Here is a 22,454-nt window from a genome sequence, read left to right as displayed (position 1 = left end):
ACATCATGCAAGTAACCATTAAGCAAGTTTATTACATGGCTAGGTTTAATTTTAATGTAGAATGTGGTCTGTTATTTCTTGATAACAGACCACTGCGAAGTATAACACACCGTTGCCATGCAAAGCAGAGAGTTGCTTTGGACGCAGGATTCTAACTGAGACGGAACAGACTGTTTTCCTTAGCGGAAGCAATACAATAGGCTCTATGTCGAACGTCGCATGACGAAACCGGAAACCTGGTCTCATCGCATCCGCTTGTCATAGAAAGTGTTAACAGCCGTATGAACCGATGCCGATATCTATGGAATTTTAAGGTAATCAGCTAACCTACCTATCTCACTTTGTTATTGGCGTTTTATTTTATTTAAATATCTAAACGTTAGTGTGAAGATTTTTTTTTTTTTTTACTTTTAAATATCGATCTTCACATGCGAGGGACATTGGTCATGATCATCTTTGCTCGCTCCTTTTAAGTTATCTTGAGTAAAACAGTAAAAAAATGCATGAAGCACATACAAAAGACCTGAACCGGAACTGCGTTGTTTTCTGGTTTCGTAATGCGACGTTCGACATATAGCCTATCGTTTTTAAATCAATATTTTGTGTCAAATTATTGATTATTTGGTAGGTAGCCATGTAATAAGCATGATAACGTAGAGTGAGGCGGTTGTTATAGCGAAAACAACCCCTTCAGGCTGATTAAAGATCCCTCCGCTTCGCGTCAGGGTCCTGATCAGCCTGTCGGGGTTGTAATCGCTATAACAACCGTCTCGCTCTACATTATCCCTTACTTAATAAACTCTTGAACGGGACACTCTGAATGGCAAAACTTTCAACACACTCATTGAACTTGGAACACACATTGAACTTGGAACACACATTGAACTTGGAACACATATTGAACTTGGAACACATATTGAACTTGGAACACATATTGAACTTGGAACACATATTGAACAGTGAACCTTGAAAAGTAAATCTTGAACTGAGAACCTTGAACATTTTCTATATTTATTTTTGTAACCTGAAAACTTTCACATATCTCTCATCACCCAACCCATATGGATTGGTTGAATCTAGGAAGTACATGTGCCTATCTTTTGGCTTCATGACCTGCAAAAAAATAGTGTTAGTACTTCTGAATCATGAAATGGTATTTCTGAATTGTGATGAGACAAAAGCAGGCAATTTTCAGACAACACTGCAAAGTTACATTAAATAGCCAGATTACAAATAACTTACACACAACATCCAGTGTGCTGGCTTCCAAGCAGGGAAGACAATGCAGTCTTTCAGTGCAATGCAATCCTATAGATGATTAAAAAAATCCATTCAGTTGGTTTAAAATAAAATTGGTCACTGCTGTGAATGTTATGTAACTTTGTGGCCTCACTGGAAATGACAAGGATGGGTCCGACTCCAAATTATTTGGAGGCAACCAGGTCACCACAACATATGCGTTGGCTGTCCACACATCCATTCCCTACAACATAACATACCAATTAAAGACTGACACAAGCTATGTCTCTGACTTAGGGCTGGGCAATATATAGCGTGACATTGCTATGCGCATCTCGTTCAAGCTCGTCTCTGACAAGCTGAGCCATATCGCATTAATTATCATGGACGTATCGCCAGTTAACTACAGTTCTGTGTAGTAAATGCAGCTCTTATGGCAATTCACTACTAATCAAGGAATCGGATTTACTGATGAGATGCGCATAACAATGTCATGATATATATCGCCCAGCCCTACTCTTGACTATTTGAGATTTGCAGCTTTACAAAAACTTACTCGTTCCTTAGCCACCAATGTGATTACCTCAAGACAGCTGTTTGCAATCTGCAATATTAAAAAGAGAACTGTTAACGGTCAAACATTTCTTATTGTTATTGTATGTTATTGTATGTCAACTCACTGTTGCCTCCAACAGCTCATTGAGACCAAGAGTACAGAAATCTTTCCTTTTCGGAACCAAGTTTCCAACTTTGGCAACTGTCTCATTTGGGTTGTCTGTCCCCAAAGCCCATTCAAGCTTAAACACAAATGAGAGAAGAAATTGCCCTTTTCACAAGATGTAAAATATATCTATGATGTCCCCAGAGTGTGTGTGTGAAGTTTTAGTGCAAAATACCCCACAGATATTTTTGTATAGCAAGTTAAAGTTGTCACTTTTTGAGGGTTTGCAAAAACGCACCGTTTTGTGCCTGGTCCTTTAAACTTTGCAGATGTTGTTTATGCGCAAACAGCAACATTACACACTAACTAAAGTTAGAAAAGTGAAATCACACTCAACCACCCCTTTAACACTTACTACTGGCTGGGACCATCATTGAGGTCGAGATTGTGTCTTCCATCTCAATGTCTATGTCCTCCATCTCAGTGTCTATGTCCTCCATCTCAGTGTCTATGTCCTCCATCTCAATGTCTATGTCCTCCATCTCACTGTCTATGTCCTCCATCTCAATGTCTATGTCCTCCATCTCAGTGTCTATGTCCTCCATCTCAGTGTCTATGGGGACTGGCTCCTCAGTGGAGATGTCAGAATTTTCTATAACAATACAAACAGCCAACAAGAGCTATTTCCTTTAAACACACACACTGAATGGTGGTCTATGCATTTCCACTAATTCATTCATACATGCATGCATACATACATACATATATAAATAAAGATATTTTAATTTACCCAGCACAGCCTGTCCAAGCATATTCTTCACCAACTTTGATCCAAAAGTCTTCATTAATCTAGTTCTCACTTTGTTGTTCTTGTTTTCGTTATAGTGGTGAATTATTGTCCTCATTTGAAACAGATGTGTTGATGGCTGAGACATGTTCAAAAAGTAGTTATTTTTTCTCATTTTTGCAAACAGTTGCTCTGCAACCTGGCTATTTATTTTGCCAGCTAGTTGAGGCACAATAGTGATCTTCCTCAGAACATCTCTACTGTCTTTGGTATTGCTCTCGTGAAAACGGTCAGACAATACGTAATGATCCGAAGATCCTGTCACTGGGTGTCCTTGAGGATTGCTCACACTCATTTTTTCTTCCAGCCAAGGGAAGGACACTTTCAGATTTCCAGATTTGGCAAGTTTAATGTTTTCTTCATTGGGTTCTGCTAAGCGTCCTTCATATGGACGAATAGGTATGCTTTCTGGTGCCCTTAGATTGGCATGTGTTGCTAAACCACGTGCAAAGTCATAAATAATGATGTTCGGCAGATGCTTCCATGAGAACAGAAGATCTCTTAAGGTTATACGATAGGTCATGCTGTTCTTTGTCCCTGAGAAGCCAAAAGGCCTTCATTTACAATCTAAATGACCTCCTGCTTTCCTCAGGAGGGGGCCTGGGACCCTACTATATGACATATGACATTCTTTCTCGTGCCTAGGTGTTTGTTATCTCCCCGGGCTATCTGGTTTATTACATCTGCTCTTTCCTACCCCCAATTCAGCTGTTAGAAATGCTTTTACACACACTCAAATGAAATCAACAAGTTTTAAATGAATGGACACAAGAACAATGAATTTTTCATTAACATTACCAACCCACAACGTCGTCAGTACGTCCTCCTAAGGTTATAAGATAACCAACAACGTTCCAGATACGTACTCTATTCGTAATAACTTGGTAATTTCATGACTTACTGGCAACGTAACTGCAACGTCACGGGACCGTAATTTCATTACCATCTTATCAGACTGCATTTCTATGAAATAGTTTATTTGTTTCAATTGTTTGTTTAGTATTCCGTACTTTTGAAAGACGTTCATTTTATTCAAGTAATTAAGGTTATAATTACAGATGTTTATGTTTGTAAATGTTGCGTGGCTTTGACGTTTTAATGGGCGTGCGCGTGAACCTTCGAGTCGCCCTCAAACACTGGAGCAGAGATGAGTTGCCATGGAAACGGCGCGTCACCGACCGACCGCCCCACTGATTGCAACTGACAAAGCAGCTGAACTCCCTCTCTCGCTGTTGTTTTCAGGTGAGTTTAGTCTCTAAAACCACACAGATAATACACACAACTGTTCTTGACACTTCTCTTACTTGTAATTGACACGCTTCTGTTGAATATTTGCTTTATATAAATGGTTTAGTGTCTTCGGAAAAAGTCCGTTAGCATCTCAACCGTTTTCAGAAGAGGTAACGTTAACGTTATGCTAACTTCATAGCTTGAGCTTTTGATATGAACGTTTAGGCTTTTAATCACATCTTATGGGTAGATGAGAGGTTTTGATAGTTTTGTAAAAAAATAAGTTAGTTTGTAAGTGAGCTCATTTATTTAACAAACGTATTTATTTAACATAAACGTAACTTACTCGATGACGTCACTTACATGGAGTGTGAAAATTGGCTGAGACTAACTCAATGTTTAACACAAATTGATAAAAATAGTTCTGTGATTTCAGCAGCAACAAAATAATCCTTCTACAACAGAGGGGAAGCTACACGACTTGAACATTTCTGAAGAAAGCTGCTGCCAGAGAAGTTGGAAACAGGTGAAGTGAAGCTCATTAAATAACTTAATATCCATTTTCTCACAATATTTTGTCACTTACTGTATATCACCATGCATCTGTTATTTTCTTATTTTTTAAATTATCATATTTGCATTTACATTTATTTGTTTAATTTATTTTACGAAAGTTTTGACATCCAAAAGTAAGTGACACTGTATGAGCAATATGAATAAGTGCGTAAGTAAAACTAAAACCATAGATGAAACATTTATGATTATTATCAGTGTTGAAAACCGTTGTGCTGCTTCATATTTGTGTTTTTCAGGGTTATTTGATGAATGAAAGAAAAAAAAGCAGCATTTATTTGAAACAGAAATCTTTACTCTCTCTTCTGGTCAATTTAATGCATCCTTGCTGAATAAAGTATGATTTTTTTATGTTTTTGTTTTTACTCTATTGAACCCAAACTTTTGAACAGTAGTGTAAACTACTTTTTATATATGTTGGGTCTATTTAACAATGAATCCTGGAGAGAGAAAAAAGAAAATGGATTAAACTCTTACATTGGTTTACACAAAAAGATTAATCAGCACAACTGTTTTCAACATTGATAATACTCAGAAATGTTTAGGATGTTTGCATTGTAAGAATGTATAGTATTCAAATGCTGACTCGTTAGGCCATGTTTTCTCATTAAAGTCAGATGATTTCCTATTAATTCAATAGAATGTAAGGTGTTTCCCACAGATTCGAAAGCAATTCGTGGTGGTGGTGGCGGCGGGGCGAAGTGTGTGTGGGGTGGGTGGGTGGGGGTGTTCCTTCATTAATAATTCATTAAACAGAACTTTATTATATTAATATTAATAAAAAATTATTCACACCTTCACAAAATCCAAACATTCAATATAAGAGTAAAAAAAATTACACAACATTATTTATAGCAAGTTTATTTGATTCACAGCTTATTAGAGTTTTGACCTCGACAACCCAACTGCATTTACCCTGAACAGTCTAAACTAAAAGATTTTAGTAATTTGGTAATTGTTCTACACATTGTCATATAGATAACCTGTAAATACAGTAGTTTATTAAGGTTAAATCTTGCTAACCACTCTTACTGAAAAAATGGGGTAAGCACACTTACATTCTCATTTTAAGAGGTGTTAAATGTGGTTTGATTTGTTTACATTAATGTATTAGGCTAACTAACATGAACCACGAGCAATACATTTGTTACTGTATTTATTAATCTTTGTTAATCTTAGTTGAACAAACAATGACCATCTATATTTTTATTGTTACTTCACACAGTGCATTAGGCTAACTAGTGTTAACAAATAGCCTACAACTTTTGATTTAAATAATCTAAGCTACTAGTAAATGGTGAAATTAACATTAATAAAGATTAATAAATGCTGTAGAAGTGCAGTTTATTAATAGTTAATGTTAACTAATGTAGTTAACTAGAGTTTAATAAATGGAACCTTATTGTAAAGTGTTACCGATTTGTTATACACCAATTCAGTGTTGGACTGATCAGTTGTTTTAACCATTCATTAAAGTGAATCGGTTCAAAGGAGTCATTAGTTTGCGAATCGGACGTGTCAACGTGACACGTTGTGTGATTATCCCGGCAGTTTTAGGACATCGCACAAGATTTGTCAACACAGATTTGTCAACATTTCATCATTGGATAGGTTTTGTTTTGTTTATTGAAAGTGTTTTTTAATGTCAGCTGAATGGGCGGAACGCTTTTCAGAGAAGATAAGGCAACGTTTTTTTTAGCACAATTCACACCCAGCGGTAATTCAGGAAAAATCTCCGAATGCTCCACGTGAAACTTCGGTCTTCCGATCTTTTACCATCGTGTCAATTCTCAATTGATTTGGATTAATATGGGCGAGGGAGCGAGAGAGAGCAAGACAGTTTGAAGATGCGCACGCGCGACCGGGCCTCTCTCTCTGCTTGTTCTTTCAGTAACATACCCTATCGCAAGCTATTATCGCTATTGTGCTTTCTGAACACTGAACAACGGTCCGTGTGAAATCAGATCCCTGCGCGTATAGTGCGTGTCATAGGAATTTAATGAGGCTTCGAGGCAGAGTTTTTGCCTCGAGGAATTTTTGTAATCGAGTAAATCGAGTAACTCGATGAATCGTTGCAGCCGTACTTGTGAGAGAGACGCGTGAGTGACAGAGAGACGGAGGGAGAGCAGGGAAAGGAAATGCAGCTGAATGAATACGCTGCGTGTTTTAAATGGCGTACAAAATGTTTTATAATGAAACGCAATATGTGGCGGCCGGTGTTGATTCTGTGGCGCACTGCCACGAATTTGTCTATGTGTGGGAAACACTGGAATAACTCTAGAATAACCTTCCTGATAATGTCTGGGTCCCAGAAACACTATTCTAATTTAAATCTAGATTAAAGACACATCTCTTTAGCCAAGCATTCATTTAACACATCTCATAATCTTGCACTATGTGATGAAATAGTAAAAAGTGCACATGACCATCTTTTGCCTGAAATAATATGAACAGCAGCAATGCTAATCTTTCTCCTGTTGTCTCCTTGTTTCTATCTCAGGATGCTCAGCATATTTTACTAGAGATTACAGCAGCTCCAGTTCGGATCCAGCCTCACTTGGGAAGACTTCAATGACATCAACACTCTTGAAGACAATGTGTTTAAACAATTTTCAGATGTTAAATGATATTTTAAAGCGTTTAAACTAATTTAAGTTTTTATGTCAGGTGGTACAACAAAAATATTATGTATTGTAGTTGTACCACCTGACATGAAAAGTGTCCCACCAACCTACCCATACTTCAAATTAGCAGTTTTTATCAGTATTTGAGAGAGCTCTACAAACTTTTTCACTCTGCCAAAGAGATCAGTTAGGCTCCTCTGGATGATGCATTATCATGTTTACTGTTATTACCTTGCAAATTCATAATAACATTTGAGAATATACAAATTGCTGGACAAAAGTTTCTCAATTACCTCAACAGCTTTAAAACTACTGATATTTATAAAAAACAATTATATGAAAGGCTTCAAACCTAAAATGATGGCATAGTTTTTATTTTTTTATTATTAAGACACCATTTTAAATTGTTTTCTTAGTCTGTTCATTTGTTCGGACAGTTGCACCACCACCTGACATTTTGGGGGTTTAAGGCTCAATCCCAATTCACCCCTTGGCCCTACCCCTTGGCCCTACCCCTCCGTTTTGCGCGTTCCCGTGAAGGGGTAGGGTTGTCTCGATTCTCTTTAGGTTGGAGGGGTAGGGGTAAGGGGAAGGGCTACATAGCCCTCGAAACGGAGATTTTTCAGAAGCACACTCCGAACGGAGGGCTACGAGAAAGTTCGAGAAAGTTCCCAGAATGCACAGCGAATCACCGGCGAGATGGCTTCACAACCGGCAAAAGAAAGTCACAAATGTAAGTATTTTCTTCATAAAATGTACGATAACCATGGTTGTAATGCTATGGTCGTTGTAGCTGAAGGTCTCCACCTTCGGCTACAACGTAGCCTAATATGGTGATTTTCTTCAAACAATCATAAAAGAGATCGTTAATTCAGCCGCTAGCATGTTGTCTAGGTAGCCAGCGCTACTAATATTATTAGTTATCTGGTAACGTTAATGAAGCTATGTTTTTAATTTTTAATCGGTGGGTTGTTAAAATAGTTTGATGTGTGATTTAAGTTTAATGTAAATGTAAAGTCCTAGGTTTACATCACTGGCAATAGCAGGAAAAATTGTTCTCACTCGTCAAAGAAGTCAGTCAAAAATCCGTAAACAAGTGCGAGTTTTGATTTCACTTGTTAAACCTTTAAATTGTGTTACCTTAAACGTTTAAACACGAGTTTTATCCATAATTGACAGACCAAACGGTAAGAAAACTGTTTCTCCTTTTTTCTGTGCACGAACTTTTTCAAGCTCAATATTCCGCACCCCAGTGGGCGTAACCATTAAAGAAACAGAACAGAAATTATACATCAGAAAACACAGGAAATATCAGAATTCAAAGAAAGATATATGATACCTTCAGTTAGTGCTTGCAAACACATTAGTATTGTTTGTTTGGAGTGTTGATTTTGCAAGCACTAACTGAAGGTATCATATTTGTATCTTTCTTTGAATTCTGATATTTCCTGTGTTTTCTGATGTATAATTTCTGTAATTTAATATTTCAATAATTTGTATATTAGATTGAGCCTAATATACAAATTATTGAAATATTAAAGTGGCTCTTACAGTAACCATTATTGTCACAGTATGGAGAAAAGACAAGCACTGGCAACCGTTATTCTCAACAGTGTCTACTTCCAATCATGCAGGGACTCCACAGGAAACCAGACGGATCATCCGTTTCAGAGCAGAAAATGAGAACCGCTTTATGAAGTCTAAAAGTTCTGCAAAACAACTTTGGGAGTAAGTAATTTGATCAGTATGCTTGACTGTATAAAACATATACATATTATTGTTTTAATTCTGTTAAAATTACTCATTCATATCATCTTCTGTTACAATATTACACACACCAGGTCCCACCGTCTGTACATTGACCCGGTGTTGCAGTGTGATTTTAATATTTTATTCATTTCTCTTTTGTCTAGTGATTCCGCGCTATTTCATTTTACCTGTACTACTGTGGTATGTGTGGTAAATGACAATAATATCTTATTTGTTATGATACAGGACATTGATCAAAGAACTTGGCCTGCAGGGATATGTCACTACCCAACAGGTCTCCAAGAAGTGGGAAAATCTGAAAAAAAAATATAAGGTAAGCAGAGACCAGTGTGGTTCCAGCTTGGTTTATATGGAGGGATTCCAAATGGTCAAGGAAATCCATAAACGTTTAATGTAATCTTTTAAATGTAATGTAGACACTGTTTGTTTATATTCACTTCAGGACCTAAAAACCCCCAGAACAGGATCTGGAACGGATGCTGGCGAGGTAACAGCTGCCACATGGCAGTTTTTTGCGGACATGCACGAGGTGTTGGGTGCCAGGCCTTCAATGGACCCTCCTGTTGTGGTTGCATCTTTTAGTCCTGATGCTGATCCGATAACAATTCTTATGGTAAGGTTAGCTGCAATTGCATTTGTAATTATTTTAACAACACTATGTAGCTTGAAGTGTTATTGCTTATTGATCACTTGATATGAGAATTTTAATGTACATGTACATCAGGGATAGACAACTCCGGTCCTGGAGGGCCACTGTCCTGCAGAGTTTAGCTTCAGCCCTGATAAAAACTCACCTGGCTGTATCTATTTAGTAATCCTGAAAACACTGATTGCCTTGTTCAGGTGTGTTTAATTAGGGTTGGAGCTAAACTCTGCAGGACAGTGGCCCTCCAGGACCGGAGTTGTCTATCCCTGCTGTACATAGTAATGTGATATTGTTATTAATGATACACCATTACCTTATTTCTTTGGTAGCACTCTATAATAAGGGAATGCTGAACTAATGTTATTCATTGCAGGAATTATTATGAAGTGTTTCCTATAATATTATTTATTATTATTTATTATTTATTATATGTTATTTATATACATTTTCAAAGTATACAAAGTATTTATTTTATATACAATTGTTATATATATATATATATATTTATTTATGTATTTATTTATTTATTTATATTTATATTGTAACAAAGTGCAATATTGTCAATAAAAAAGATTGTGTAAATAAATAACATGCAACTATCTGTGCTATTAGTATAAAAATAATTAGTAAAAAACATTGTAAAATCACATATTCACATCCATGAGATGCTATAGCCTAAGCAGCATCAACAACAAACAATACAATGGCAAATAGCCATTTTTCACATAGCTAACAAACTATATACATAGTACAGACATCCTTAAGGGTCTTGTACATGGCCTGAGACCAGGGCAGCCAGTCTGTCCCTTGTAGCATTCCCAGAGCTCTCGTTAACCGCTAGGGGCTCACGGGGTGGTTGGGGTTCAAGGATGTCCAAATCTGCATCTTCATCTGGCTCCAGCAAGTCCTCATTATCTAGACACACATTGTGTAGAAATGCACAGGACGCAATAACCAGAGGTGCAAATGTGGGTTTAACCTCCAAGGCTCTGAAAAGCGTAGACCTCCATCTGGTTTTCATCATCCCAAAAGCTCTTTCGATTATGCTGCGGGCCCTGGCATGATAATAGTTGAAGCGCCCTTGTATTTGCCCATTAACTGGCTCCTTGTAAGGTGTGATTAGGCAGACAGGTGTGTCCAAACAGGGATAGCCACCATCACCCAGAAGGATGTATCCTGTGGAAGGATACTGTCTTGCCCTGTAAAAGCTGCTGTTCTTCATGATGCGTGTATCATGAACTGATCCTGGGTAACCGACAAAGATATCTAGAAACCTGCCATTAGAATCACATATTGCTTGCATATTAAGTGAATAGAATCCTTTGTAATTCAGGTAGTCTAATCTGTACTGTTGAGGAGGTTTAATTCTGACATGGCTGCCATCTATTGCTCCCACAACATTGCTGAATGCAGGGCTTCCTGATAGCTGGACAAATCCTTGACCAACTGCATGAAGCTCTCCTGCCAGTGGGAAAGAAATTGCTCGCTTCAGGTTGGTCATTATATTTTGTGCAACTCTGTGGATGATGCGATGGACTGTAGACTTGGGCACATTGAAAACCCGGGATACAACTGAGTAGGACAGTCCATGAGCCAGCCAGTAAACATAGATCAGGACTTCCAGCTGGTTACCCCAGCCATGGTCCTGTTCCCTCTGTAGGAGCCTCTGCAGACCATGCATGGCTCTTCTGCTGAGGCGAAAGTCCTGCTTCAGCTCAGCCTCTACATTAAACCACAAACGCAGGATGGGCATGTTGTTGTTGAGTCTGCAGTATGGCCTAGGATGACCAGTCTGAAAAAAAGGAATTAAGTTCACGTCATTAGTTTTAAAAGAATGAGCTCTACTAGTTAAAACTGCAGGGAAACTTGCAATTTGGCATCTCAAAATATCAAAACTGATATTGAGAATTGTGAAACCATGATATATATTGTAACTGTGAAGTAAAATTTAATTTTTGGGTCATATTTGCTAGATAGCAGAAAAGGTTCCCACAGTTTTACATACAGTATGAATTTTACATTGTAGCCTGGTCAGAAATAAGTATATAAATGACTGCTATTTTGCACAAGTTTATTTGTAATGGCCAGCAATAGGCCTAACGTTATATGTAACGTTAGTTTCTTCATTCACTGTGATCTGTACCTGCACTGGATGGCCAATTTCACATGTATTTAGTGTATTTTCAAAATACAAAACACTGTGTTTGTATTTAAATAAATTTTTCCCACACAGTATTTTGTATTTTAAATAAATGTATTAATGCCCATCTCTGTTCACGGTATTCCATCTTATCAGACCAGCACACATATCACACAATCTAGCTAGGCATATGTTAATATGTTTGCTACATACCACAGACGCATCCATCAGCATTCGCAGGCGTTGAACATGTCTCCGTTTTCTTGTCCGAGTTGCGGTAGACAAGTGCAGAAAGATGTTTACAGCCCACACGACAGAGACTGTCACAGCGGAGGACGGCTGGCACGAAATACTTGGGGTTTCGAGTCTGACGACAACACGAGGGCGTGGTTTGTTCGCAAGGTCATGGAGCATGCGCAGTCTACTTGCTCCGGGAATACCGCGAACCTAAAACTTAAAATCGCGCAGAAGCCCTCGTTGCTTAAGTTTCATTTTCACTCAGTTCAAGCACGAATGATATCATAATATTAAACGTAAAAAAAAAATGTAAAAATTTTTTTTCCCGCGTATTGGCAATAATCTAACTAAGATCAAAACACCTGACACTGTTGCTTGGTGTCAAGGCCCACGTTGTATACGTTTTATGTTTCTCACACACACACACACACACACACACACACACACACACACACGCGCAGCCATTCAAAGGTTTTGGGATCGGTAAGATTTGTAATCATTCTAATGCTAATTTGATGCTCAAAAACAGTACTTCTTATCAATCTTGAAAACTTGTGTACGATTTATTTATTTTTATTGATTGATGAATAGAAAGTTTAATTTATTTTAAATAGAATCTTTTGTAACATTATAAATGTCTCTACTGTAACTTGATAATTGTAATGCATCTTTGCTGAATAAAAGTATTGGTTTATTTGATTTACTCACCTTCAAGTTGTTCTAAACTTGTTCTTCTGTTTAACAAGAATGTTGGTAGACATTGACTTCAACACAGCTTACATTTTTCAGTGTAATTTGAGATGAAATTATATTTCACTGGTGTGATGTCAGACCTATTTTAGTGATATTGTAATAAAATTAGTAATAAATTTAACTATATTAACATTGTATTCCCATTTAGCTACATTAAAAGTACTGTTCATGCAAAAGTAAAGTTTCTAGAGAGCAGTTTAAAAATAGAAATGACTCAATCACATCTGTTGGCTTAGATAAAAACATACAAAAACACCTGTCATTACCAGGTTAGGTGTACAAAGCAAGGACACATTTTTTAACTGAATTGCAAACAAACGATTTATTTACAATATGCAAGGGAACCAACATATTTAAGGGAAAAATATGTTTACAATAAATAAATAAATAAATAAAATATACGATTTACAAAAAAATTGTGCTGGGCAATAAATAAGCGCATCCAAAATAATGTGTGCACTATGTATAATTATTTTGTATATATAAATACACAACATACATGCATATATTTAAGAAAAGTGTTATTTATAAAATATTTATATTTACCGGTATATATAATATACCTCCGAGCAAATGAAAAGGTAGACAACACAATAAAAAGAACAAAGCACATAGCACACAACTCTGTTTGGCAGAGACATACACAAGAACTCGAATCACTACAGAAAACTCATTCCGCTACAAAGAGCTCAGTTCACTACAGAAAACTCATTGCGCTACAAAGAGCTCAGTTCACTACAGAAAACTCATTGCGCTACAAAGAGCTCAGTTCACTACAGAAAACTCATTGCGCTACAAAGAGCTCAGTTCACTACAGAAAACTCATTGCGCTACAAAGAGCTCAGTTCACTACAGAGAGTTCAAATCCGCTCCGGAGAGAAAGCATGAATGAACACGCCATCCTTTTAAACCAGCAAAAGGTAGGAAAAGCACTCGGGGAAAGAAGAGTACAAATATTAGCATAACGCATTTTGCTTGAGTTTGTGGCACACAAACTTCCTCATTTCCACTGCATGGCGTTGTGTCAGTTGGCTGGGACTGATACCTCTGGTCAGGGCAAGAGCATTCTGGACAGATAAATTAAAAATATTGAATGTCACATAAAAGGAGTCATTTTTATGTATTAAAAAAAAATTCTTACAAAAAGAAAAGCTCTGGCTATGAAGCTTTGTAATGCCTTACCAGTAGTACAAAGGCTCCACAATTGTTTCCATCTTTTTGTGATGAAGAGCAGAGACCACCATTTCTCCAGAATCCTCCCAATTCTTTCGTCTTTGTGTACCTCACAGCCATATACTTCCTGAGTAAATAAGTGGAATACATTCAATTATTTACAAGGTAAAAATGAGTATTTCTAATGTGGTCTAGTTCAACTTAAAGGGGACCTATTATGCCCCTTTTTAGGAGATGTTAAATAAGTCTCTGATATCCCCAGAGTGTGTAAATGAAGTTTTAGCACAAATTAGTTTTTTTGCAAAAAAATTAGCTTGCTGTTTCTGTGTTTATCCCTTTAAAACTTTCAAGAAGAGGGCGGGGCTTCAAGAGTTCATACTCCTCAGTCAGGAGGACGCACTGAAAATATCAGAAACTCTCAGTAGCGGTGTTCAGTTTGAACCGGAGTCGGACAACCCTCCTCAGACTCGACGCTCAGTTTGAGCCAGTTTAAGGACTTAAATTTCATTTAAGTTTTTTTCAATGAAAAATTGGTAATGTGATATCAGTCATAAAAAGGGTATCGAACCAGAGACTACCTGTAGGAGGTGGTCTGAGTTTGGTAGCAATGGAACTGTGGCATGATTCACGGGAATGTGAAAGCAACTACTTGGTGCACACTTGTTCAGGAAGTAAAGTAACTGGAAGTTAAGTGACAACGTCAAAACACATGTTCATGATACTGGCGATGATTTTCACAGTGTGTGCAATCAGAGTGGCAAATGAATGGCTTGCAATTAGCCATCTCTATAAAAGAGTCTGTTTGCAAGTAGCAGAAAGCTGCCTTCACACAACCTATAGATCCACGTGTCATTCACTCTGCTGTGCATAATAGCGCCAAAATAATAAAAAAGTATATATTGCACTTCTGTTTTCCATCATGATGCACTGTGATGATACGATATACGCGGGGCGCGCCGGGAACACTCGCACATGAACCTCAACAAATGTGCCCAATATGAAGATCAATATGATGGCCGATAAGCAAGCAGAACTTAGTTCTGTTGGAATGAAAATATGTACAGTATGACACTACACTATGATTAAAAAAACATGTACAGTAACATTACTCAATTTGTAAAAATCCTTTATCTTACCTCCACATATCAACATATGTGACATTGTTCCCTGACAATGAGTCCAGTACTGATACTTCCATATTTGGAACATCTGCTACCAGAAGTATCCAGTGATTGCCCCTCACATGGATTGGAAGGAAAATCCACTTCATTCGGGAGAATGCCATCTTGGAACGAATTTTAAAACGGTTAGTTCCAGTCCAATATTTGTATTGTGTGGCAGAAATCATCAATCAAAAGCTGGGTCACCATTCATAGCCATCTCAGAACAGGCACCATGTAACCATTTTATAAAAGCAATAAGGTCCTCGAGTCTAGTGCTGTATTGTGAATAAGTCAAGGCTGAAGGACGTTGTTAGGCGCGAAGAGTTCACAATACAGCACAGCCTCATGTACCTTATTGCTTACAGACATCAAGAAAAAAAAACTGCGAAATGTTTGCAATTCACTTTCATTCAAAAAAAAAAAAAAAAGAAAGTCACTGACTACAGTCAGTAGATACCAACATTATTAAAAATATCATCTTTTGTGTCCAACAAAAGAAAGATACGCAAACAGGTTTGGAACAACATATGGGTGAGTAAATTACAATTTTCATTTTTGGGTGAATTATCCTTTTAACATAGCAAAATATATATATTGTAAGATTTACACTAGTCATAATCACCTTTTCAAACATCCAGGCATCAAATCTGTCACGTTCCCAGAGCACAGGCATGTATGTAGAAATATTGAAACAGCGGTAGCCAGTGTTGGCTTCGATGCTGTTTTCGAGCGTCAACGTGTCCAAATATGCATTTATCACCTGTGACAAACAGTAAAGAAACTTAGTTTTGAAGATTTCAACCTTATTCTTTCCTTTTGACCTATCATGATACTTAATTCTACCTTATCATTTAACCAGTGAGGATGTTTCAGAGATTCAAAATCACTGCTCTCTAACACCTGTCCACAGACGGACAATCTAACTCCACTGTCTACCTCAATCTCATGCTTGCTCAGCTCTGCCAGAAGTGTCTCAGTCTCTGTCAAATAATACCATATTTTATCTTTCAAAATTGCAATTGCAAAATGTAAATTGCAATAACTTTAACATACTACTCACCTGTCAAATCTATTACATCAAAGTCTGTCAACAAGTTCTCCTTCAAAAAACCAGACTGGTCCCCTGTGTCACGTACAACATAAAAAAAAAAAAAAGTTACATTGAATGATGCATGTTAACATGGATGCAGACAGCAGTCCTTCCCATAGTAACCTTACCACTGTTTCTTTTCTCAATTCTACTTTTTTTGCCTTTCACCTTTCCTTTTCTTTTCCGGGTTGGAAGTACACGCAGTTTCAGCTTGTCATCTTGCTTACTTAGAAGAGGTAGTGAGTCTTCTTTTGGGACAAAGAATTTCATTTTTCCTGTAATTTCATGAATGACTGCAGTTGCATTTAGCAACAACTCATGATCCACACATATGTATGATAGATCCTGGAGAATTTTTTATTTCTCTCGCAGGGCACACTGTGCAGTGGAAACTCCATTTGCCTCTGTGTCTGTCTTCGTACACTGAATGTCATGACAGTCTATGGCAACAGGATGTTCAGTATTGTCCTCGTCATTACATGTCGATGTGGTGCCCACGAGGCTATTGGCGCAGACAGTATCGTCCTTGTCAATCACTTCTTTCACCTTCAAATTTTTATGACTTGACACAACATCCGAGTCAAGAGTGACATATGGACTGCTGATGTAATCTGGACACAACGAGTACCATGAGTTGTCAGTGTGTTTGAAAACAGCAAAAAAATGCTTGCAGGGTAAAAAAGTGGACTTAAAAGATCTGCATTCACATGACGGAAAGCGGTCTTTGTCTCCGAGATCCACAGAGTACCATTCACATGATTGCTCACTCTGGACTTTATAAAGCCCCTTACTCTGCTCTTGAACTTGTTGGGAGGTATAACAACAAGCTGCCTCTAGGTTTTTCAGGCAATGTTGCACAAAGGTTCTTGGACGGTCCCAGAGGAACTCAGGAACATTAGCACTGTAGACCTTGTGTTCACTGCTGTACATGTAATTAAGTTTAGCGTATGAGAGGAGCTGTTCAGGGATGAACTCGGTAACTATTATTTCAACCAAAGATGATACTGTTTTAGTACCCGAAATCTTCAGGTAAAAGCTCTTCAATGAGTTGTTCATTGCTTCAGTGCCATTGTTTGTGGTTACAGACACATTAAATCCATGTGGAGAAAATCCTCTGCACCACCTCTGAAAATAAGAAAAAAGTAATTTAACACGAAGTAAAAGAAAAAAAACTTTCTGATCTCCCTTTACTGTCAATGTACATAAATGCATTACAATTAATTATAAACAATGAAACAAACCATCAAACAAAAATATTCTCAAGGTGGCACTGTTGTAACCCCTACCTCTTTAATATTGAGCCATCTTTTCTCAACATAGTTCTGAACTTCTGTATTACTCTTATACAAGACACTGTCCCTGAGCTTACTTATTGCTGCCTCACATGTTTCTCTATCATGTGCAGAAGCTACACTACGAAGGAGGCCAAGAAGTTCACTGCGATCTTGATCAGACAGATGGTTCTTGCCTGCAACAGGTGCATTACAATGCCTAATTAGTAATTTCTTCAAAATGTTACAACTATTACTATTTAACACACATGTAATTTCTAGCTTTGCCAAGTTCAATAAACTAACATTACATTTTTTTTCATATTATTTCTCTAATAATAAACATTTATTTGTAGGCGAAGTTCCTCAACATATAGCAGCTGAAGTTATAGGGAAAAAATTAACGATTATGACAAATATAATTGTTTATCATTTCCCTTAATATTTTGTTTAATATCAATTACTGCAATGTTAATTAAAATACTAATTTTGTGTGGGGCAATTACATATAATTCTTAATGTAGACACATTTGAAATGAGCTGAGATTTGATTTCTGTATTATTGCAGTGCCCAAACAGTGAAATCTGCACTTAGCCGCACGGAAAACAAAATTATTACTCATATTAAATTGTCTGAGTTAAATGAAAAAAAAAAAAAAACTGAGTTATGATACTGATTTGATCGTAGAGAAAAAAGGTTTAATAAGACAACTGCTAGACATTCCTGGTCCATCACCACATACATTTTGCGAGAGAGAGAAGAATACTTACTTTCCCTTGTCCAGCGAATCCAGGCTTGCTCTCGATGGAAAGAACACAGGTATTTGTGAGTATTTGGGAAGACCAATTGAAGTGCCTGGTATTCTTGTTCACAATAATCAGTCATGAAATAATTTGGATTCCAGGCATCATTCCATTTTTTAATTAAAGACAAGGCCTCAGAGATCGCCATGGTGGACTCATTTTCACAAATGAACTCTGCAACAGGTTTGTAGCCAACATTTGTCCTGACAACAACTAAAAAAAGTGGCAAGGCATATTTTGTTGTTCTGTATGTGGCATCCAGGAGAACCATGTCTCCATACCGTTTAAGAAGTCTCTGCTGTTCTTGGGACTGATGTACAAACAAAAATGTGTTCTGCATGGTGGACTCCTTTTCTTCACTATTCACAACATCACCATCTTGGGATTTATCATCTATGATTTGGGCCTCTGAGCATTTTCTGAAGTAAAAATGTGCAGCAGGATCATCTTCTTTCCATTTATTCAGCTTTATTTCCAAATTAAGCTGATCAAGACCAGAGTACCTTCCCGCTACTAAAGCCAAATGCACATGGTTTTGAATGGTATGGCTAGTTGGAAAGTAGCACTGATCATGTGACTTTGGGAGGACACAATCCGAAACTGAGAGTTCAGTGTTCACAAACTGCCGAAGCACTTTTTTAAGGAAAGGCACAGATGTAATTCCCAATGACACATACTCTTGAATTTTTTTCTTCACAAGAGGGTGGATATTTCTTGTGTATCCACTTTCTGTCGAAATCTTGTGGTGTTGGTGAGCTGTCTCAAATGGTAAGATGATGTGAATTATTTCAGATGACTCTGCTTCATTTTTCTGTAGAGCTGCTTTCAGAGTGTCCATGACGACTTGTTTTCTCACTTTTGAAGCTCCTTTCTCAATGCTGAATTTGTTGAATCTAGGGGAAAAAAAAATGCTTTGTAAGAATATAATTGATTGAAAGAGTTGCTAAACGAACAAAAAATCCTAATGGTTTGATGTATTTTATAAGAGAATATTCTCTGTAAACCCACTTGGAAATGATATTTATTCAAAAAAATGCTACATAAATATATTGTAGGGCTGCCCCGACTAAAGATATTTCTAGTCAACTAGTAGTTATTCATTTAAGTCATTAGTCAACTTAGCCTCTTCCTGTTGACTAACCTTTGTTTGTATATTTGTTGGCATCCCAAAATAAATTTGAATTCAATGCATTTATTTTCAGGTTATACATTAAAACCATCAGTAGGTTAAAAAAAATGGTGTTAACTTAATACAGAATATGTATTTTGTGTTTTAAAATATTTCTAGACAAATCCAATTTGGCTATTGAAGTTAAAGTTTCCCAACACTTTTGTACAGAAGCAATGTAGCTTACCTTCTAATATACCTAATAAAAAGTTTGGCTGTGCAGCCAACTTTTTTGGTTGTTTGAATGTACATTCTCTTCCTTTTGCCAGAATATATATGCTCATCCTCTGAAAAGAGCTGAAATATATGCAAAAGTGTTAACAGAAAAGTATGCTTTTGAAAATTGTGCATTAGTTACCCTAAATGAAAAAAGAAATCCCCTGAATCTTACCTCCTGAGTTTTGCAATTCTTTCGTGGATTTCCATACTGACAGCAATGAATTACTCTGTTTGTGACAGCAAGAGGTACATCCTCAGAAAAATCTTCCACCTGCCAAACCAGACGATGCGGCCCCTTTTCTTTCTTTCTTTTATCATCAGACCTACAAATAAAAGCAAGCACTTAAAGACAAGAAATTGTAATAATAATCTTCAGTTCTCTAAAAGCAACCAAAACATCTCTTATTCTCATCCTTACCAAGCGATGAAAGACGTCAGAGTCTCTCTCTTGTGGCATTCTAGCACAGTGTTGAGGTCAGCTTTGTTGGTGATGAAGCCAGACACATGGGTTTTTGAAATGTTCAGTACATTAAAACAATCAGGGAGCCATTCTGTGGCAAAAAATTTAGTAAGGTAATCTGTAAATAAGGACTAGGGAGAACATGGTGCATTTGAAGAAACTTTTGAACTTGAAATAGCATATTCTATGGTAATTCTTACCTGGAGTAATTATGGTCTGGTCTGCCATAATGCACACAAAACAGAAGGCCTAAAAAACATAACAATGTGATAACAGATTCTTACCATAGCATAGCCTAACGTTACATTATATGTGCTCTTTAATTGAGTCTTCAATAATTCTACTATAAAGACTATATTAACAATAATATACGAGACAAGCATCTTGAAAGAGACACCTATCATAGTATAAAACATTATTCCCAATTGTCAATATGTAATAACGTTTCAGTCTACAATTATTCTATTAATTATTATAAAAGAGAATATTTAAACAAACCGTTAAGCATTAAAGTAGTAAAGTCATTCCGTCATTGGCAGTTAAATTAAATTTCGCGGTATTCCCGGAGCAAACCATAGACAGTAAAAGGAAGGAGCAAACAAAGTAGACTGCGCATGCTCCATGACCTTGCGAACAAACCACGCCCTCGTGTTGTCGTCAGACTCGAAACCCCAAGTATTTAGTCTGAGCCGCGGAGGACGGCATATTGGTATTGTTGTCAGTCGTTGTCATGGAGACATCCTGTAAAAACTCGTCGCTTCCGTAACGTCAGAGCCATCGCCGACGACTGATGACGTATCGGGTGCACGAAGGGTTGTTCCATTTCGTAGGGTAATTTTTCAACCCCTTGGCCATAACACTCTGTTTTAAGGGCCAAGGGGTACACTCGAAAACAAGGGGTAGGGCCAAGGGGTAGGGCCAAGGGGTGAATTGGGATTGAGCCTAATGCTGCCTTCAGGAATAATCATAAATAGGCCTAGTTTCCTAGTTTAAAAAAATGGACATCGTAATCACGACTTCAGAAAAAGAAAAACAAAATAATATGTATTAAATGTACAAAAAAAAAAAAAGATTTCAAACTAAGGTTTTATAGAATATAGTGATACATGTCATGAAGTTATCAAATTATTTGAAAAGGAAATAATGCACTTGCCACAACATAACTTTGTGACAATGTTTAGAAAAATATATGAACGATTTTAAACAAAACTGTCAGCTTATACAGATTCTATCTTTCAGTGCTAATTGCTTTGTGTATTTAAATGTTAAATGGGAAAACACTCAACTGGTCTTTTTTCTTGCATTTTTCTTTTCTTATTCTTGCTTTGTTATTAGGGCCACCAAAATGAAGATGTGTAGGAGTAGTTCGATGTTCAAGCTTTTGGGGAAAACCTTGTTCATTTAAATGTATAACCTGTTTGCATACTGTTTCTGCTGTTTGTGCTTTGTTCTATAGTAAATGAACTAAATGAACCAAATTCTGAGTCTGTATCATTCATATGTCGTTGAAAAAGTCTAAAATAGTTTTGGGCCAATGAGGACAAGTTAAATTAGACCACTGCATGTCCGCCCATATTATTAAAAACTAAAATGACCAACTGGTTACCAATACACGACTGTCGATCCACAACGTTGCCACGACGTCGCCGTTACTAACTGACAACGTTACAAAGTTACGTCGTGGCAACGGATCCAGGAATTTCACTTTTCCGGTTGCCACGACGTAACTAGTTACGTCGCCACGACGAAAGTTTGGTCACCAGATTACGTTGCAGTTACGTAACAGTCACGTATTTGTGTTAGCTGGGCGTTCATATTTTTGATATTCAGTCATTGTTTTTAATTCAACACAATCAAAAAATTCATTTTAAAATATAATACTATATAATGTTTACTTCATCCCAATTACAAGCAATATAAACAGCATATATGGTTAATACTTTCTCTTTACCTTTGTTAGTTCACATTTAAGAATTGCAAGTTGCAACTTTGTGCGGGAACGGCAGGGGTAAAATCACTCTTGCACTCATACTCTCTCACACTTAGACAAAATCTCTCTCTCACACGCACGCACGCGCACGCACACACCGTTTAGTATGTATTTTTAAAGCAGTTTGGTTTATGAGGACACAGATGTCCTCATAAACCATGTTTACGTTGTAACGTAATACCGATGTGATTACACACATTTGTGTCCTCATAAACCATATGAACACAAACACAAAACATCCTGTGTGTAATGTGAAGGGCGTGGTCATTGAAAATGTTTTCTGATATAACTTATATTCTTGACAGAAAATAAACCAAGGCCAATGAGTCTGTGTATGAAAAAATAATATCGTATAATTTTTCTTCTGATAAAAAATGAAAACACCATACAAGGGTT

The 22,454-nt window shown here is 37.1% G+C and overlaps 3 protein-coding genes across 5 annotated transcripts; 1 reads left to right on the top strand and 2 right to left on the bottom strand.

The window, feature by feature from the left end:
* Positions 1-4,169: 4,169 nt before the first annotated feature.
* On the top strand, positions 4,170-9,674 carry LOC311295590 (uncharacterized protein; the record flags this gene model as incomplete). The annotated part of the gene is made up of 6 exons (XM_084417055.1): positions 4,170-4,503; positions 7,051-7,907; positions 8,809-8,902; positions 9,170-9,257; positions 9,387-9,557; positions 9,669-9,674. Exons 2-6 carry the CDS (start codon positions 7,874-7,876, stop codon positions 9,672-9,674), a joined length of 393 nt encoding a protein of 130 aa, XP_084273181.1. The 5' UTR covers positions 4,170-4,503; positions 7,051-7,873.
* A 516-nt stretch (positions 9,675-10,190) lies between these two features.
* Positions 10,191-12,387, bottom strand: LOC311296231 (putative nuclease HARBI1). Its single transcript, XM_084417906.1, has 2 exons — positions 11,944-12,387; positions 10,191-11,382 (listed from the first exon to the last, which is right to left on the bottom strand). The coding sequence occupies exons 1-2, from the start codon at positions 12,142-12,144 to the stop codon at positions 10,351-10,353; spliced, it is 1,233 nt and encodes a 410-aa protein (XP_084274032.1). The 5' UTR covers positions 12,145-12,387; the 3' UTR covers positions 10,191-10,350.
* Positions 12,388-13,147: 760 nt separating this feature from the next.
* On the bottom strand, positions 13,148-20,646 carry LOC311295294 (calcium-responsive transcription factor-like). Of its 3 annotated transcripts, XM_084416602.1 has the most exons (13): positions 20,567-20,646; positions 20,269-20,317; positions 20,027-20,159; positions 19,781-19,931; positions 19,577-19,686; positions 18,189-19,114; positions 17,176-17,271; positions 16,275-16,356; positions 16,117-16,179; positions 15,679-15,816; positions 15,030-15,178; positions 13,903-14,020; positions 13,148-13,787 (listed from the first exon to the last, which is right to left on the bottom strand). In XM_084416602.1, the coding sequence occupies exons 2-7, from the start codon at positions 20,294-20,296 to the stop codon at positions 17,237-17,239; spliced, it is 1,383 nt and encodes a 460-aa protein (XP_084272728.1). In that variant the 5' UTR covers positions 20,297-20,317; positions 20,567-20,646; the 3' UTR covers positions 13,148-13,787; positions 13,903-14,020; positions 15,030-15,178; positions 15,679-15,816; positions 16,117-16,179; positions 16,275-16,356; positions 17,176-17,236. The 3 variants fall into 3 exon arrangements, with proteins under 3 accessions (XP_084272728.1, XP_084272727.1, XP_084272729.1); XM_084416601.1 differs by having other exon boundaries at positions 16,275-17,271; XM_084416603.1 differs by having other exon boundaries at positions 16,315-17,271.
* Positions 20,647-22,454: the final 1,808 nt, after the last annotated feature.

This window comes from Rutilus rutilus, assembly GCF_951802725.1.
Source record: "Rutilus rutilus genome assembly, chromosome: 8".
Classification (NCBI taxonomy): Eukaryota; Metazoa; Chordata; class Actinopteri; order Cypriniformes; family Leuciscidae; genus Rutilus; species Rutilus rutilus.
The sequence above is the reverse complement of the archived record's forward strand: the minus strand, read 5'-3'. Positions and strand labels throughout refer to the sequence as shown.

Coding starts and splice junctions, on each gene's coding strand:
- LOC311296231 (XM_084417906.1), bottom strand. CDS start 12,144: ATGCTCCATGACCTTGCGAACAAACCACGCCCTCGTGTTGTCGTCAGA. Junction 11,383..11,943: donor TGCTGATGGATGCGTCTGTG/GTATGTAGCAAA, acceptor CCTTTTTTTCAG/ACTGGTCATCCTAGGCCATA.
- LOC311295294 (XM_084416601.1), bottom strand. CDS start 20,296: ATGGCAGACCAGACCATAATTACTCCAG. Junction 20,160..20,268: donor CCAGACCATAATTACTCCAG/GTAAGAATTACC, acceptor TTTTTGCCACAG/AATGGCTCCCTGATTGTTTT. Junction 19,932..20,026: donor CTGACGTCTTTCATCGCTTG/GTAAGGATGAGA, acceptor TTTTATTTGTAG/GTCTGATGATAAAAGAAAGA.